The sequence below is a fragment of the Barbus barbus genome (genome assembly GCF_936440315.1).
Source record: "Barbus barbus genome assembly, chromosome: 4".
In the NCBI taxonomy this organism is placed as follows: Eukaryota; Metazoa; Chordata; class Actinopteri; order Cypriniformes; family Cyprinidae; genus Barbus; species Barbus barbus.
Window position 1 is genome coordinate 23,091,863 of NC_136732.1, and position 17,348 is coordinate 23,109,210.

Genomic DNA, 17,348 nt, shown 5'->3' on the forward strand with positions numbered 1-17,348 from the left:
CTACATAATCACAAATCACCCATTGCATAAAAATGCAAGCACTGTTGAGCTATCACTAAATGTGCTGCGCATATGAAAGTATGCCTGTTAATATACAATACTGCACACTCTTAAAAAGAATGCTTCTTTATAGGCGTTCATGAAGTTTTTTGGACCAATTTTAGAACAACAACAAAACTTTTGGAATCATTATTTTAAGATTGTATGGATATACATGGCTATTAACAATCAAATAATACAAAAAAAGGAATACTGTCCTTAGTGGATGAGACAATCTTTTACATAACATGCTTACATGACTGCAGGGTTGGGATGTGTCTTGTAGGAGGGAACAGATTTCATAACGTTACATGTATAAACATCAGCTTGCAGGCGCACTTGTGCATACTTCCTCACTACACAGCCTTCAACTACAACATGTAAGTACTGAAGCTTTTACTCTCTTACACTGCTGTATAAACCACAGTAGCACCATAAAAATGACTTGCAAACATATTGCTGCTAGAGTTCCCTAAAAGTAACCCTTTTTTCTGTTTTTAATTTTTTAAAGGATTTGTCTGACAGGATTGATCTTGCTGCTCTTTGCAGTGACAGTAGATGGAAGAGTTGGGTGAGATACTTTTTTACTTCCCATGCAGCTGTGGAATAGCCACACCACAAAGATTGTTGTGTATTGTTTTAATGTATTGTGTTTGCATCTCTCAGGGACTCCACTAGTGAATCCAGTTACGGCACAGAGACAAAAGATTGCTTTGTTTGACTTGGTTTGTAAGGGGGATGGTTATGAGGTGAGATACAAGATAGCACAAACACGAAAGAGTAAAGAGATCACACAAACACATCATGGTAATGAGATGAAGTGTTCTATTCCTACAGGTACGCCACTATGATGCTGCCAAGTGGGTGACCACAGAAGCTGAATCCCGTTTCATGGAAATTGCAATTTCAAGAGTGTTCAGGAAACTTTATAAATACATCGCCGGAGAAAATGAGGCTGGTGAGTTTGATTGGGGGTCAAATTACTACATTGCAGGGGACCAATGTACTAATAAGGACATTAAAACCCGTAAGGGACTTGAAAAAGGAAAATTCGCTCATTATATACTCATCCTCATGCGTCCCAGATGTATATAACTTTCTTTCTTCAGATAAACATACATAAAGATTTATAGGAAAATAATCCATGTCTGTGAGTCCAAATCCAGGTTATTTTGCAAGATTTTGTAAATGTGCTAGACTTCAGAAAATAACCAGAAAAATAACAAAGCATTAACCGGTAAAGCTATCAGTGTCCTGTGATGAATTAAATAGCATGTAAATTACTGGAACAAGTTGAATAAATTTAGATTAGTCTCAAAAAGTTAGTCATCTAATTTTTTTCTTCAAGACTGGTCATAACATTTTAAATTCAGTTATGAAAAGGTAGATTGGTCTTATTTGTATTGAAAAAGTAAGACTGATTTCCCCTTGGCAGCTGCTTGGTCAAACTAGTTCTTAAGACAGTCTTAACATATGGTGGCTAAGTTTATGCAACTGGCCCCAGTTTGCAATATCAAGCAGCATAACGAAAATAATGTCTTCTGAAGCAAAACGATTGGTATGTGTAAGAAAAATACTTCAAATAGGCGGACTTACAGAGATGGATAATTATTATTATTATAAAAATCTTTATTTGTGTTCTTCTGAAAATAACGCATTCAGTAGTTGTTGTTTTTCTCTGGCGTTAGCATTTCTGCTCTTTCGATTGAAAACACGTGCACTGCCATCTATCGACATGTTGCAGTTGCAGACATAGTGCAGTGTACAAGTTTTTTGTACACTGCACTAATACTTATTTAGTTTTTTAGTTTAGTTTAGAGAACGGTCTACACCATAATTAATTGCCTTACCTGTCCAACAAAAAAGAAACAGCAGGATTCTCTCTCCATCATCTTACTACCTGTGTGTCGCACTGATGTTTATATCGTTTTTTGTCAGTCTTTCTTCTGGCTTCGAACCTTTTTGGTTCTTCAGCTGTAACTTCATTGTTTCAGTAATTAGCATTTCAATGTTTAATTTTCACTCTTCGCATCACCAGACAACACAGTGCTACACATTTTATAAATACAAGTGTAAATATAATTACAGCCTTCATCTCATGTGAGTATACATCATTCACATGACTCGATTTATTTCTTAATATGTTTAAATTAGCAACAAACTGCTAATGCACCTTCAATTAAAACGCAGCAGTGTAGAAAATATTTAACGCTCAGTGGAAGCAGGTCCCCACAAAACAAAAAAAAAACCATCACATTTATCCTTATAATCAAAGTATAACCTTTATTTTCTAGGTGCAAAGATTGACATGACTGCACCAGTTATCATTAAAGTCAATGATAGCGCGAGAGTGTGGCAGTCATCAGTCTATGGTCTCAGCTTCCTCCTGCCCTCCAAATACCAGGCCAATCCACCCATGCCTACTGATCCATCTGTGAGTCTCATTGATATTTTCTGTGATTTCTATTTAACTGAAAGTTTTTTTTACCTGTTCCTGCACTTTATTTGTAGGTATACTTAACAGACACTCCGGATATGAAAGTATATGTCAAGATACTACGGGGGCTGGATGATCTCAGCTGTGGCCAAATCACTGGCTGAGAGTCTGAACACATCGCTGAACAATGTACAAGCTTCTTATGAGACAGAGTACCACTATGATGTCGGCTATAACAGGTGCACTTAATTTACCTCCTTTCTGCCAGTAACGTTCTCTAATTTCAGTAATTCTTATGTTTATTGCTTTGCGTATGTGTGTCTGTATGTGTATGTGTGTTTTTCAGCCCAATGAAGATTATGAACATACTCAATGAGGCATGGTTTATTGTTAAGAGTGAGCCTGTGTGTCCTAGGAGTGAATAATTTCTCTGAGGTTCCTCTCTGACAAGTCTTTTAAAGGTAAATGATTCATTTAAATAAGAAAATATTTTTTTTTATAATTAATAATAGGATATGTCTAATGTCTAACAAGACATTTATTTGTCATTTCTTTTTCAGAGCCACAGAGCACAGAACTGCATTACACCTGTAGTCATAGCATGCTAAACTGCCTTACATGTTCTTTTTTTTTTTTTTTTACTGAGTATAGGATACATACTTTGCACTGTATGATATTATACCACTAGCGCATATACTGTAAAGGGTTGGATTTGGTTTCATAGACAACATACAAAAAAAGGGGGGGCATTTGTCGAAAAAAAATCAAACTCCAAGGGATGATATTTGGTCTATAGCATTTGTTATAAATATTTGTTTTAAAAAATAAAAATGTCATTGTAATGATCTTGTGTTTTATTGGTATTTTTCTTTACAAATTATGTTTAATTTACATTTATGTTTATATTAATATATAACCTGCTGGTTGGAAACTGGCCACTGGCTAAATGTAAATTTGACAGACTAGATGTGATGGATGCAGTTAATTTCCAATGGTAAAAGGTTTATTTGCACAGAAGCCAGAAAACACTTTTGGTTGCACCACCTTATGGACAATTTTCACAAAATGTAGTAGATGCTATATAAATTCAGAATTTCAAGATGATCAGCCATTCACGGTTGAAACTACTGACTCGTGAATTACATCTAAATATTGAAACCCCGTGTTACTAAGACGTGGGATAAAGAGTGACAACTGAAATTTATATCAGCTAATTTGCATTACAAACTATTTTCTCTTATTTTTGGCCATATACATAAACAATGTGCATCTAATTGCAATTCCCTCTGAATAAAATGTACGTGTTTTTTTTTCTCCTGTGAGCTCCATTTTCTCACTGCTCACTGTATAATACCATAAAGGCCATAAAAAACCTGATGTATCAAATCTGATACAAAACATGAAACGCATATGCTAATTTATTATTTACACATTAATTATGCGCATTAATATGCAAAGACAACTGTAATTAGATTATTCATGTTTATTTTCTCAAAATATATAAAAAAAGTGCTGAACTGTTCAGTTTATCTGATCTGCTGATGTCAACAAGAGTATAATTGTGCATTATACTGCCACCTAGTGTCAAGTCAACATGCTTGGGTTGTGGGTGGGATTTGGGGTCATACTTCCAGGCTTTGTACAGTATCTTTGCTTGGTCTCTACGCCTCACTATTTTTCAGAGAGAAAAAAGATGGCCATGCAGCTTGCTTGATTCTTAGTGAAAAAAGTTTCTCAATATTTTCAATTCTGAATATGTTATTTTTCTCAACAATTTAAGACGACTGGTTCCACATTTCACAGATACCAGATTTTTCAGTATAGACAGTGAAATAGCTACATAGTCAATCATCATCAACCAGCTATTTGTAAAAGAATGGCCTTTGCTGTTGCACATATTTTCATTTCATTAACAGTCAAGACAATACCTCATTTCATTTAACAGAATGTCTTTTTTCATTACTCAGGTTAAACTATCACCCTTGAACTGTTTTATGGCTTTAGACGTCAGACCCCACTATACTTACCTGCTCCCTTCATCATAACTAGACTCCTTGTTTTGTAATTGATTCCAAAGGTGCCAGAACCTTACTTGTTGATAAAAGATAGCAAAACACAGTATATTACGTGTTGATGCACACATTTGAGCACTACAGTTATCTGATTTAAATGCATAGAAATAGGAAAGAGGACTGTAATGAAAGTTCTGTGTTCTGCTTCTTGGAGTTTACTAAACACTTGATAATCACATGGGTCCTGTAGTTGGATTGGTTTTATAAACACAAATTATAAAAGCCTCATTTGGTAGTTGCGCATGAGTATTTCAGCATCAGATCTTTTGGTGTTTATTTTCTTATGGTGAGTGCGTCCCTCGATATATGCTGCTCCTGCAATGTACCTTGCATGAATGAGATCTTGCATGTTGGGAAGGTGTGACAGACTCAGGTTTATTACCCTCGGCATGGAGCAAAGTCCAACTGAGGGCCTTTACACCATCTCTGAGACAGCCTGTGTCTGTTTTCCTCTCTGTCCTGCTCTGAGTCCTGGAGGCCTGTACAGTTATGAATGACAGCTTACGGTGAACCATGCCACCCCTCTCCTATGGACCATGAACATCTCAAACTATCCCCTGGATCACCCCCAGCCCACGGCCCTCCACTCTGCCGATTACACACAGGACCTTGCGTCACAAGAAGGACCGTCAACGTGTAAGTAGAACTTCAGATCTGAGAGATTTTAATGGCTTTAGCAATAGCATTAATTGCTAATGTAATACATTTGAGCAAAGTAAACATTTGAAGTCAATGACTAATTCATTTTCCATAAGAAATCAGATTGTTGCGATATTCAGAAAATCTTGTCATATGATTTGATTGTGCTATAACAGTTCAGTCATGTTTAGTATGCATACTGAAGACGTGAATCAAAAAGATCTGATTTCATTCAATTTGCTTTAGCAAATCTAAAAAACATTTAGTCAAAAGTAATTTTATTTATCTTTTGACTGCTGCTGAAAATATAAATCTATACGGATTATGTAAGCCCTATATATCAGTGTTTAATCACTCGAGTGATAAGAGACTAAGCCTATTTGAGATATAATAGACTGCTCCGCCGATTTATCAGATAGACTGGTCATAAAACTGTTCAACCTTATAGCCCACTCTTAGACAATCATCTTACAGTAGGCTTCTTGATTTTCATTTGCTGGTTCCTGAAGGTGACAAGTAAGAGTTATTTTAAGAAAGAAAGTGGACAAAAGGACCATTAACACTTCCATTTACAATAAATATGATGTCCCATAGCTCAGGAGTTAAAACCAGACCCAGACATTAGGGCAACTCAAGAAGAGGACTGTCCTGTGTGTGGCGACAGGGTGTCAGGATATCACTATGGTCTACTCACCTGTGAGAGCTGTAAGGTAAGCGTACACCAGTTAGGCAGTTAACAAGTACACAGTAGTTGCTTTCATTAAAAAAAAGAAAATTAAAATTCACACCCTGATTATTCTTAAACACTAAAGACAAATATTCTCACCAGGGCTTTTTTAAGCGCTCTGTACAGAATAACAAGCACTATACGTGTGCAAATGCACAGTGCTGCCCTATGGACCCAGCCCAGAGGAAACGATGTCCTTACTGCCGCTTTCAGAAATGTTTAGCTGTTGGCATGAAGAAAGAAGGTATGCCTGCAAACCCAAACAATGATTCCATTCCATTGTCCGTAAATTTGGTAGATATTCTTTCAGTTCTTTAAAATAAGACTTTGTGAAAAATGCAGTTATTGTCTCTGACATATGGAAAGATATACACAATTAGCCATCCAAGATAGCTCTGATCCTGTTCCCACTTATCTTTGAAACCATAAACCATTGCAATAGCAATCATTGATGACCCAGTAAGGGGAAAAATTTAATGTGCACACTAGCAAAAAAAAGTAAAATTACGCAACTGTAATAGAGCAATGCTTCTCAAACCGGTCCTGGAGACCCCCACCACTGCTAATTTTGTATATCTACCTTACCGTACCCATCCACTTCTGGTCTTGGAGTCTGTACTAAAGATATGATGAACTGAATGTGTGTTTAATTAGGAAGAGTTAGAAAATGTTTAATGTTGGTGTGCCTCCAGGAACTGGGTTAAGAAACAATAATTTACAACTGTGAGAATTTATCATGCTCTTTTGAACATCACAGTGTGTGATTTAGTTAATTGTAAAATTACTTGTCACAGCTGTACGTGCGGACAGAATGAGGGGTGGGCGAAACAAGTTTGGACCTCTGTACCGACGGGACAAGCAACTAAAACAGCAAAGAGGGACCTATCACCAGACGAACACTGCCCCCTACAGGATCAAAATTGAGGGACCACAAGCACTGGTACCTGCTGTGCCTCACGATTTTCATGTCCTCAACCCCTCCCCTGCTTCCCTTGGCTCTGACCATTACCATCCACCTCAGCCCTTTCGTCCCAGTATGACCCAGCCTGAGTTTCCCATGCTGTTGGACTGCACCATGCCCAGAGACCGGACACTGTCTGATCCATCCCTACCTTTCCACACACTGTGTTATCCAGGCTTCCACGGATACCCTCCCGAGAAAAGAGAGCTCCCCTTTAGCTACAGCCCTGCTTCTGTGACCCCCCCTGCTCCAGTCTCTCCTACTGTTCTCTCCACACCGGCACCTACACTCACGCCAATCTCAACTCCATGTTCCACCCCAACTCCAGCACAGAACTTAACACCCAGTTCAACCCCAACCCCTAGTTCATGCTTCCTAAACGAGCTCCTACAAGCTGAGCCAGATGAGAAGCAGCTTTGCACACGGGTGTTAGCAAGCCTCCAAAGAGAACAGGCCTGCCGAGGAAAACATGACCGTCTCAACACCTTCACCATCATGTGCAAAATGGCTGACCAGACTTTGTTTGGACTGGTGGAGTGGGCAAGAAACAGCACACTGTTTAAGGAGCTTAAGGTAGAAGATTTTGCACGATCGCTCATGCATTGGATGCATTGTGTTATGTGTTAGTGTAATCTTCAATATCACTGCTGAAAAGACCAGTGGGAATGTGTCTGCAGCTCTGAGCTGGTCACCGTGATTTATCCATGCAGTTTCTGGATCACCATCTTTTGTTGGTCTTACATCATCATTGCTTCCCAAAGAAACAAGCCCTACCCCTAACCCAAAAAACAGGGGTGTCCAAGCTCAGTCCTGGAGGGCCACTGTCCTGCAGAGTTTAGCTCCAACTGGCCTCAACACACCTGCCTGGAAGTTTCTAGTATGCCTAGTAAGACCTTGATTAGCTGGTTCAGGTGTGTTTAATTGGGTTTGGAGCTAAACTCTGCTGGACAGTGAACCTCCAGGGCCGAGTTTGGACACCCCTGCCCAAAATCAAACATACCATAACCCCTGTAAAATCACAGGGAAATTGTTGGTTGATAAGAATGGTGTATGTCTCTAACACCAACCCTAAGTCTAACCCTAACTCTACCCATTTACATATGCCTAAAATTTGATTCATTGTTTGGAATGTTGATCCAGAGACTTGTCCTACTTGACAAAATCTTGGTTACTGCTGGTATAAGTAGTGGAGCACCATTGCCATACTGTCCACCAGCAAAACTTGCTGGTGAAAGCTGCCAAGTAGTATTGTCTTCCTGGTTGAACAAGAAATCTCACTGTTTTAGAAGCCTGGTGGGGACACCAGCCTTCCATGCTTAGGCCTAGGGTCCAGAACAACCTACATGCTTGAATTATGAGAGGGGATGGGGTTAACATTTGTATCATTTTTAATAAGGATTGACAACATGGGTCCTGGAGGACCACTGTCCTGCAGGGTTAAGCTCCAACTCTGTAGCTTTCTTAAAAACATTGATTAGATTGTTCAGGCTTGGATTTAGGGCTTGTTGAGGATTAGGGTTGGAGCTAAACTCTGCAGGAAAGTGGACCTCGAGGGCGAGAGTTGAGAACCCCTGGTCTAAGTTGTCCAGTGCTGCATAACTAGAGCACCTGATCTCTTACAGGTGGAGGATCAAATGGTGTTACTGCAGAGCTGCTGGAGTGAGCTCCTTGTCCTGGATCACTTATGCAGACAGGTGGCTTATGGGAGAGATGGCAGCATCTGTCTGATTACTGGACAACAGGTAAGAACACCTCTATCACTAAACCAGCATTTCCCTACTCTTTTCCTGGAGGCACATCAACAGGTCACATTTTGGATGTCACCCCATCTATTTCAGTCTCTAATAATATACTGTTGAATCAGGTTATACAAATTAAGGAGAGTTGCAAAATTTGTGCAATTGGAGTTCCTCTAGGAACGGGACGGGGAAACGCTGCAGTTCACCATAGTTATAGTTCAGTGACTGTTAAGGAGTCTTTGCATTTTCTTTTACTTGCTTTTATTGTACCAGATTGAGGTATTGACCATCCTCAGTCAGGCTGGAGCAACTCTCAGTAGTTTGGTGTCCAGAGCCCAGGACCTTGTTTCCAAGCTTAGGTCACTACAACTAGACAGAGAGGAGTTTGTGTGTCTCAAATATCTGGTTCTCTTCAATCCAGGTGGGTTTCTTTTTCCTTTTAATCTGAATAAGCCCTGTTGGACCAGAGTTGTAAGGATCATGTGTTTTGCAGATGTTAAATCAGTACTGGATCGAAGGCAGGTAGAACAAACTCAAGAGCGTGTAAACAGGGCTTTGATGGACCACACTATGCAAACCCACCCAGGTCACTCTGACAAGTTTGGACAGCTGCTGCTCCGTCTGCCAGAGGTGCGCAGCATCAGTCTGCAGGTGGAGGAATACCTGTATCAGCGCCACCTGCTGGGAGATCTGCCTTGCAACTCATTGCTGACTGAAATGCTTCATGCTAAGCACACATGAGACACAATCAAAATAAAGCTTGTTATTGGAAATGCTTTCATATAATTGGTGTCTAATAATTTTGAGCTCTGAACAAATCCAGTTGTCATTGTTGGCTGGCACTACATACTAGTTAACAACAGAACAAACAAACAATAGGAACAAAAAGTAGTTTTGGGTATTATGAGCGTATGAGATGTAAGGCACATTCTTTTAACCACTCACCTTACAGTTATGGATCACGTCCAGTCAAAAATGAAAGCGTTCAAACATTCGTATAAAGAACTGACTGTCTAACCTCTCTATATCACAGTTACAGAGGCTCATCACACTTTGTGTTTGTGTCAGTTTGAGTTTCCAATAAAAGTGTCTGTATACATAGATTATTATGGTCTGATATCATGTGTCCTGTGTCTAGAATCCAGCTATAGAAGGTTGAAGATTATGAAGCCCATCAAGAACATGTCCAGGTCATATTTCACTTCAAAAAAAAAAAACAAAAAAAAACAATTGCATAATAGAAATTAACATTTTTCATGACAAAATAAAAATTAAAAACTGAATTACTTTGTGCAACAACTTCCTTCTAGTAAAAAGACTCTACTGAAGATATATATATATATATATATATATATATATATATATATATATATATATATATATATATATATATATATATATATATATATATATATATATTAGGGCCGGGACTTTAACGCGTTAATTTAGATTAATTAATTACACAAAAATAACGCGTAAAAATTTTTTTAACGCATTTTAATCGCACTTATTTTTGCACCGCGGAACGTTTCTCACTGGATGAGTTTCGGCGGACCGATTATACTGGAGCACCAACTAGCGTTCAGACAAAAACAAACCACAGTGAACATGGACAAAGAAGCTGATGAGACCGCTTTGGTTGGCCCTGTTGATGGGAAATTTAAAAATCCATATGAAAAAACTTACTTCTCACTGTTCTCAGGTCAAATATTTATATGCGATTAAAATGCGATTAATTTCGATTAATTAATTACAAAGCCTCTAATTAATTAGATTATTTTTTATAAAAAACGGCCCTAATATTAATATATATATATTTATATTTATATTATTATTTTTTTTTTTTACATTTTATTTGGGGGTGTAATATGACCGGGACTGTTACCGTTCACGTGTTAAAGATGCACTTTTAGAGTTGAAATAATATGAACTCAACAAAAAACAGACATGGACATGTAAAAATTCTAAATTTAAAAGTAAAAACTAAAATGCTTACAAAATGGCAACAAAAGCTGATATAATGTAAATTGTAGAACTTAAGTAAAATAAGTGACGATGAGAAATAACTGGGATTATTTAAAAATGATTTTATTTTTCTAATCCTGTCACATGGGATTAATCATAATCAAAGAATTTGGGAGAAAACTAAATCTACCAACATGAACATGGAAACAGTAAAAGAAAAACTTAAAACATTAATGTGCTTTCTGAAATGAACGAGTGAATCACCACATTTGCCAGAACATAAATAATAAAATCTGAGACTAAACAAAAACTCTAGCTCATCCTTACCCAATAAATACACCTTAGGTGACCTAACATTCTACAGAATTGCACAGAATCCAGTTACATTACACCATCATGTTTCACCAAACAGACAAACACATGCAACCTACACACAAATACACATCTCCCATTCATTTGACACAGAAACATATCCAATCATTTCAAAAATGAGTGTGTTTTTTTTTTTTTTTTGGCTCTTTACAAAAATATGTACATCTTTACAGCAAATCTGTGAAGTACTTCATCTGATTCTCCGAAGACAGGAAAGGGTGGCCTGACTGAATCAGTTGTTTTAGTGCTTTGATAAAGAGAAACAGACTAAATGCCCCTTTTATACAAAAAGACAACTTCAAGCCATCCAAGAAACGAATAAGGCCAAGTTAGACAGTTTGGAGACTATTCATAGATCATAGTAATAGAAACAACATAATAACCGTTTAAGGCTGCAGACACCAGGGCTGCTCATCTGCCTTTTATCACTTCCTTTTAGTGTTTGTTTTATATCACTTTCTTTTGGTGTTCACTATTGGTATATCACTATGTGCTGCTGCATGTCGGGGTGTAAGCATGCATTACACCAAACAGGAATACTTGTTCATTCAGCTCTGGGTACATAAGTGAGAGTTAATATCAGATTTACCTTTATTGTTTCTCACCATCTGTCTCATTCTGTCCCCAGTCCCGCTCACACACCCATTCACACCAGCACATTCAGCTCTAGTAGTGAAGCAGCAGGGTAGCTTATTCAATGCTTACAAATCTCCACAATATACAAATCATTGTCAAAAAAGAAAGAATCAGCAATAAACAGCATTCAAATATACAGTATATTAAATCAGCCTTGATTTTTTTCTTACATTATTTTTCCAGTTACTGCTAAACAGAGTAAAAAGACTTCCTTCATTTTTTGAGTATCATTAATGGAAAACAACAGCACGTTCTGGCATCTTTTCATTCTTAATTAAAGCAAATGGGAAGGAAAAATATCTGAGTCCTTAACATGCTCTCCTGAGGTCCAAAACCTTGAGTGATCCAGTTAGACTAGGTCCGAAGCATTAAGAAAACAAACATCCAGAGGTCTACAACTGACTTTAGGAAGGCCAAACGACAGGGCGGTTTGATTAAAGAGCAAGACAGACTCGAAATGGAAAGCAGCATGGGACTTTTTCACATGACGTAAAGCAGAGTGGCAGCGCCCCCTTGTAATACAGTTCTACATTCAGTCCCTTGAGACTGAGAAGCTGATGACGATAAACAGACGATAAGAAGGCCTGTGTTGGTTTGTGCCCTACATTCATCAAAGAGCAAAGATCCGATTTCATCTGGGGCATCCTTTACATGTCAACGGATCCAGTTCAGTGAGTAAAGGAGGGAAGGAGCTGGAAGATTGTGACATTTCTGAGGATCTTTTTCTGGAGGACATTCATTTTAATTGAAAGTTGAGACTGGAAAGTTGCATCTAAATTGCCAAGGATACATTTTGTACAGTCTTAGAAAACCAATCAGGCCCTTTGCTCCGAAATATGACTTGTGTTCACTTGAGTTACCTTAAAAAAAAATTCTGAATAGATCTTTGTAACTTGACCTATGGTTACACAGAGAGGTTTTCCACAGTCACCCGCCATGAACCTCTGAGGGCACTTTATTTTAGGATTTTCTGTATTATGGCCTCTTTTTTGTTATCCCACTCCTCCAGGCATGCACTCCACTATGCCCCGCAACTCTGCCGGAGTGGGGACAGAAACCCAGGGTGACGAATAGTTGGCATTTCCAGCAGGCTTTATTTTGGGGTCCCGAGCTTCTTTGGGGTTCCTGGGCGCTTGCGCTCCCACAGGTGGTTGGGAATGGTGAAGGCATCCACGCTCATGGACATGGTCTTGGACGGGATGACCGTGAACTGCTTGCGGTCAGAGCTGTACTTGTAGATCGACTCTACCATAGTGGGACTGATGACGCGTGGCCCGAAACCTGTGAGCCGAACCATCTCCTCCGTCTCGGGGTTCATGGTGTAAACCGCCCGGAATTGACAGCTGGCGTCCCGGAACAGGATGAGGAAATGGTTTGCAGAGCTTTTCTCCATTTCCTTTCGCAGACAAGAAAGAAATACAAATGAACGGAACAGACCATTACATCATGCATTCAAATGCCCCATGCAAATATGTGTTGCCTGTCTGCATTGAGTCATGAGAGCCCAGAGTGTACTAAAGAGGCTGAGTGACAGGTCACTCACCTCTACAATCTTGTTTTTTTGTGGTTCGTTGACCTTGCCTGCCAAACAACAGCGAGAGATGGCATTATGGATAATGAACTTATTGGACTTGAAGCTTGGCTCCTTGTAGAGTTTTGGTCCTGAAACAGAAGTGCAAAAATGCATTTTTTTTTTTACAACTGGTACTTCCCCATGCAAAAAAGACATGATGGTGATGGTTACTAGGTTGTTCACTGTCCATCTTCAAGTGTGTATATATTGTGGTCTCGAGATATGGCTTGAGTTTATGAAAGTCTATGACTTAGTCCTATAGTCTCCTCTAGGGGTGGGCGATATGATCAAAATCTTATATCTCGATATAAGTAATTTCATTTCACAGTAACAATATAATCGCACAATAGTTATTTTTGCAATAAATAAGGTCTTTATGTTATCAAATTTCTCATACCATAGAAATTTCTAAATTCTTGTCACCACTGCCAATCACAAAAAAATTAATACTAGCCTAAATAAAAAAATAAAAAAACTCAAGCTTACTGAAGATAAGTAAACAATAAATGATTAAATAAGAGTAAGAAACTAAATACAAGCAATAGTATCTTGTATGATATATATATATATATATATATATATGATCTATATCTCTATATATATATATATATATATATATATATGATCTATATCTCTATATATATATATATATATATATATATATATATATATATCTCTATATATATATATATATATATATATATATATATATATATATATCTCTCTATATATATATATATATATCTCTCTATATATATATATATATATATATATACACACACACACACACACGACTTATTTATCAGATGAACACAAACTAAGATCTAAATAATCTCTCTTCTTATAAGACAAATATGGGACGTCCAAAAATGACACTTCAAAAACTATACAAAGTGAATATGAAAGTAACTCATACAACGCCTGTTAATGAAACAATATTTTAAACTTGACCATCGTGTTCACTTTGTGTGGTTTCTGAAGTGGTCCTGTCCCCTTGCATCACACAGACTAAAAATCTTTGCTTGTGTTCATCTGAAGAAACAACGTCATCTGGTCGACATGAGAATCTTAATTTTGGGGTGAACTATCACTTTTAATAACAATGTGATGCAGAGGTTAGAAACATATTCCAGACAGAATGCAAGAATGGTCTGAATTAATGAGGAGAGTCATAGAATAAAACATACAACATTAACGTTTTGAAAGGCCACTTTTTTGTGTTGTCTGCGTCACTGTCTAAAAGCATAATTAATCTTTTAATTGTTTATTTGGGGCATTTTTATTTGGGCTTTTTCTCAGAAAATATTGCTACATAATTATTTGTGACTAATTATATGAATTAATGAGAAAATAATGTAATTATTAAGATTAAAAAAATATTAATTGAGAGTCCAAATTCCTACTCAATGTGTCACATAATGACATTATTAAAACAACTTATCCACTACCTGGTAAGAACATCACGACATCAATTACAATTAAGTGAACATACAATGTTCATTTAAACACTATTTTGGAGATTTGTAACATTTAATAAAAGAATAATAATTCCCACAAAAATATTAATTATATTTAAATTTTAATCACTGATTTTATTTGCACTCAATCTTGTGCATCCAGCCAATATATTACACAGCTAATGGCTCTATCAAAACAGAAAGAAGAATGAATAAACTTTTTTGGGGGGGAAAACACAACTTTGCTACCTCAACATGCTTCCTCAGATTTGATGGTGAACATTTGAACCCAGACATTTATCTGTGTGTGTTTGATGTGTGAAAACAATGATCATTGGTTCTCACGTCAAGCATGCACTTTTGAGCTTCCGTTTACCATATTTAATGCGCATAAGATAAAATAAAAATGTAATGTACTTTTTAAGTTGAAATAAAATTGTAAGGAGTAAAAAGTACTGTTTTTTCTTCAGAAATGTAATCAAGTAAAAGTACAAGTAGTCAGTTTAAATTGTAAAAATCCCCCAAAATAATACTTAAGTAATCAAGTAAAATTACTCGAGTATTTTACACCTCTGAAAGTGTCAAAAATACTCCCGCTCTCTGAGCACCATCTTCACTTACGTGCACCTCTCTGACAGCACTAAAAATAGTCTCTCAGACAGTGAATGCATATAGAGGAATGAGTTTTCTTTTGCTGCTAATTGTCATTTCGACGGCTTAAAAATCACTAGTTTTTTTTAAACCACAGTGCTTAAAAATGCATGCAAACAATAAAGTTTTCGTGACCATGTAGCACAGCAACATCACGTGAGCATGTAACCAAGATAAAGACGATCTCTTAAAAAATTTCTACCTGTTAATCATGTCTACCAGTATATCGCTCACCCCTAGTCTCCACCTAGTCACAGGATTTGTGGTGTCATATCGCCAAAGTGTGTCCAACGAGTAGTTCACCAAATTTAATACCTGAGGTTGTTTAAATAATTCACCCCAATTTTGAGCAAATGCCTTAACAAGCACCACTAACTAAACTACAAATCATGCAATTTTTATAGTTTACCAGTGTATTCTGGGATGGAAGCTGGGGAAGAAATAGTAGATGCATTTTCCCAGTCCCCATTCTGTGCAGCAAGACGGCCTGGAGATAGCAGTCTGGATGGTGAATGTGAACGACTGCGGGAAAGAATAAATATTTAGAGAGGAAGTAACAATAAAGAGCAGATGTTTCATCAGACAAACAAATACAGATTAGATTTACCTTGGAGATTTTCTGACAGTTAGCGTTCCACTGTCATTGGCCATGGATGACAGATTCATTGTTGAATGGGAGTAAACTTTATTTAGTCTTGATCCTGCCAGAGAAAAGAGTTGACATATCACATATAGCTTTCAAACTGTGATTATCAATGGAAAGAAAATGATTCCCGGATGATCAGTGATTTACCCATAAATCCTTTGGCAGGGCTGCGAGAGAGGTCAGAGTCATCTCTGAACACTGTTTTGGGCCTCTGCTTCTTGACGCCTCTTACTGTAGTGGGTTTCTGGCGGAGAACTTTATCTAGATCCTCCATTATTTTTAGCTGATGTCGCCGTTCATACTCCTGACGGGTGAAGTCTCCACGCCGCTGAGGAGTGCCCTCTGGTGGAGGTGTGCGTGGAGGCGGAGGGGTAGAAGGAGTTTGAGGTCTCTCCTCTCCTCCGTGAGGCTCATCCACTGAAGATGACCTACTGTAACATTTATAGACGGCACTGATAAAGCTCACAATGTCCAAAAGGTATTATATGGATTAACATATTAAGTTGAAGTTCATTAGATGGTATATATATATATATATATATATATACATACATACACAGGTCCTTTTCAAAAAATTAGCATATTGTGATAAAGTTCATTATTTTCTGTAATGTACTGATAAACATTAGACTTTCATATATTTTAGATTCATTACAACACAACTGAAGTAGTTCAAGCCTTTTATTGTTTTAATATTGATGATTTTGGCATACAGCTCATGAAAACCCAAAATTCCTATCTCAAAAAAGGCTTGAACTACTTCAGTTGTGTTGTAATGAATCTAAAATATATGAAAGTCTAATGTTTATCAGTACATTACAGAAAATAATGAACTTTATCACAATATGCTAATTTTTTGAAAAGGACCTGTATATATAAAAAACAAACAAAAAAAACACTTGCAACCACCCACAGTTAGGGGCCAGGAAATTTCTAAGCAGTTGCCAAGGTGTGGTTTTCCATGTGTTACAATGCAGTTGCCAGAAGTAGGTGGTGGCTAGGTAGTAACTGGTTAAAAAGACCCACAACCAAGTCAGATGATGATATTCGGCTTCCAGTTTCAACAAAACCCTTATTTGAAACACTTAGTGATAATAAGGGACTTGTTCAGCACAGTTTTGGCACTTATTCCACATTTGGCTGAGACCCCTCCTTCAATGAAAGGCTAACTGCTAAGAAGTGAAATTACACATTATCTCTCAATATGTCTAAAGATTTGTGGCATCATTCATACTATGCTTTGTAAGCCTTACCTTGCCTCCCTCTCTCTTTCTTGCTCCTGTCTTCGTCTCTTCATCTCCTCTGCTCTCTTTTGTTGTTTCTCAAGTAATGCAGCTCTTCTCCTCTCCATCTCATCCTCAGGTCGAGCTTCATCCTGCTAGAGAGTTTCAGAAAGTTAAATAAAGGCTACACCTTTTAGGCTAAATGTCTCCA

At 37.5% G+C, this 17,348-nt stretch overlaps 2 protein-coding genes and 1 pseudogene across 5 annotated transcripts in view; 2 read left to right on the forward strand and 1 right to left on the reverse strand.

Moving 5' to 3' along the window:
- The first annotated feature begins 312 nt into the window (after window positions 1-312).
- On the forward strand, window positions 313-2,901 carry LOC306868256 (heme-binding protein 2-like; annotated as a pseudogene). The gene is made up of 7 exons: window positions 313-419; window positions 551-610; window positions 706-788; window positions 877-997; window positions 2,334-2,473; window positions 2,551-2,715; window positions 2,823-2,901. The product of its transcript is annotated as a heme-binding protein 2-like (transcript).
- A 2,077-nt stretch (window positions 2,902-4,978) lies between these two features.
- On the forward strand, window positions 4,979-9,643 carry LOC306868684 (nuclear receptor subfamily 5 group A member 2-like). Its single transcript, XM_079414972.1, has 7 exons — window positions 4,979-5,184; window positions 5,782-5,897; window positions 6,017-6,158; window positions 6,709-7,448; window positions 8,498-8,617; window positions 8,888-9,035; window positions 9,108-9,643. Exons 1-7 carry the CDS (start codon window positions 5,085-5,087, stop codon window positions 9,353-9,355), a joined length of 1,614 nt encoding a protein of 537 aa, XP_079271098.1. The 5' UTR covers window positions 4,979-5,084; the 3' UTR covers window positions 9,356-9,643.
- Window positions 9,644-10,682: 1,039 nt separating this feature from the next.
- The window catches only part of LOC306868853 (calmodulin-regulated spectrin-associated protein 3-like), a 46,346-nt gene continuing 39,680 nt past the window's right edge, over window positions 10,683-17,348 (reverse strand). For all 3 annotated transcript variants that reach the window (XM_079415263.1, XM_079415262.1, XM_079415264.1), the window contains 6 exons: window positions 17,168-17,292; window positions 16,062-16,345; window positions 15,876-15,969; window positions 15,678-15,790; window positions 13,131-13,249; window positions 10,683-12,983 (listed from right to left, as the gene is read on the reverse strand). In XM_079415263.1, coding sequence (XP_079271389.1) covers window positions 12,681-12,983; window positions 13,131-13,249; window positions 15,678-15,790; window positions 15,876-15,969; window positions 16,062-16,345; window positions 17,168-17,292 — 1,038 coding nt within the window. In that variant the 3' untranslated portion in view covers window positions 10,683-12,680. The remainder of the gene's footprint in view (window positions 12,984-13,130; window positions 13,250-15,677; window positions 15,791-15,875; window positions 15,970-16,061; window positions 16,346-17,167; window positions 17,293-17,348) is intronic.

What these genes read in the sequence shown, in the direction of transcription:
- LOC306868684 (XM_079414972.1), top strand. Translation starts at nt 5,085, where the DNA reads ATGAACATCTCAAACTATCCCCTGGATCACCCCCAGCCCACGGCCCTC. An exon ending in ACAAGAAGGACCGTCAACGT is followed by an intron (nt 5,185 to 5,781) that starts GTAAGTAGAACT and finishes GATGTCCCATAG; the next exon opens with CTCAGGAGTTAAAACCAGAC. An exon ending in GTCTGATTACTGGACAACAG is followed by an intron (nt 8,618 to 8,887) that starts GTAAGAACACCT and finishes TTATTGTACCAG; the next exon opens with ATTGAGGTATTGACCATCCT.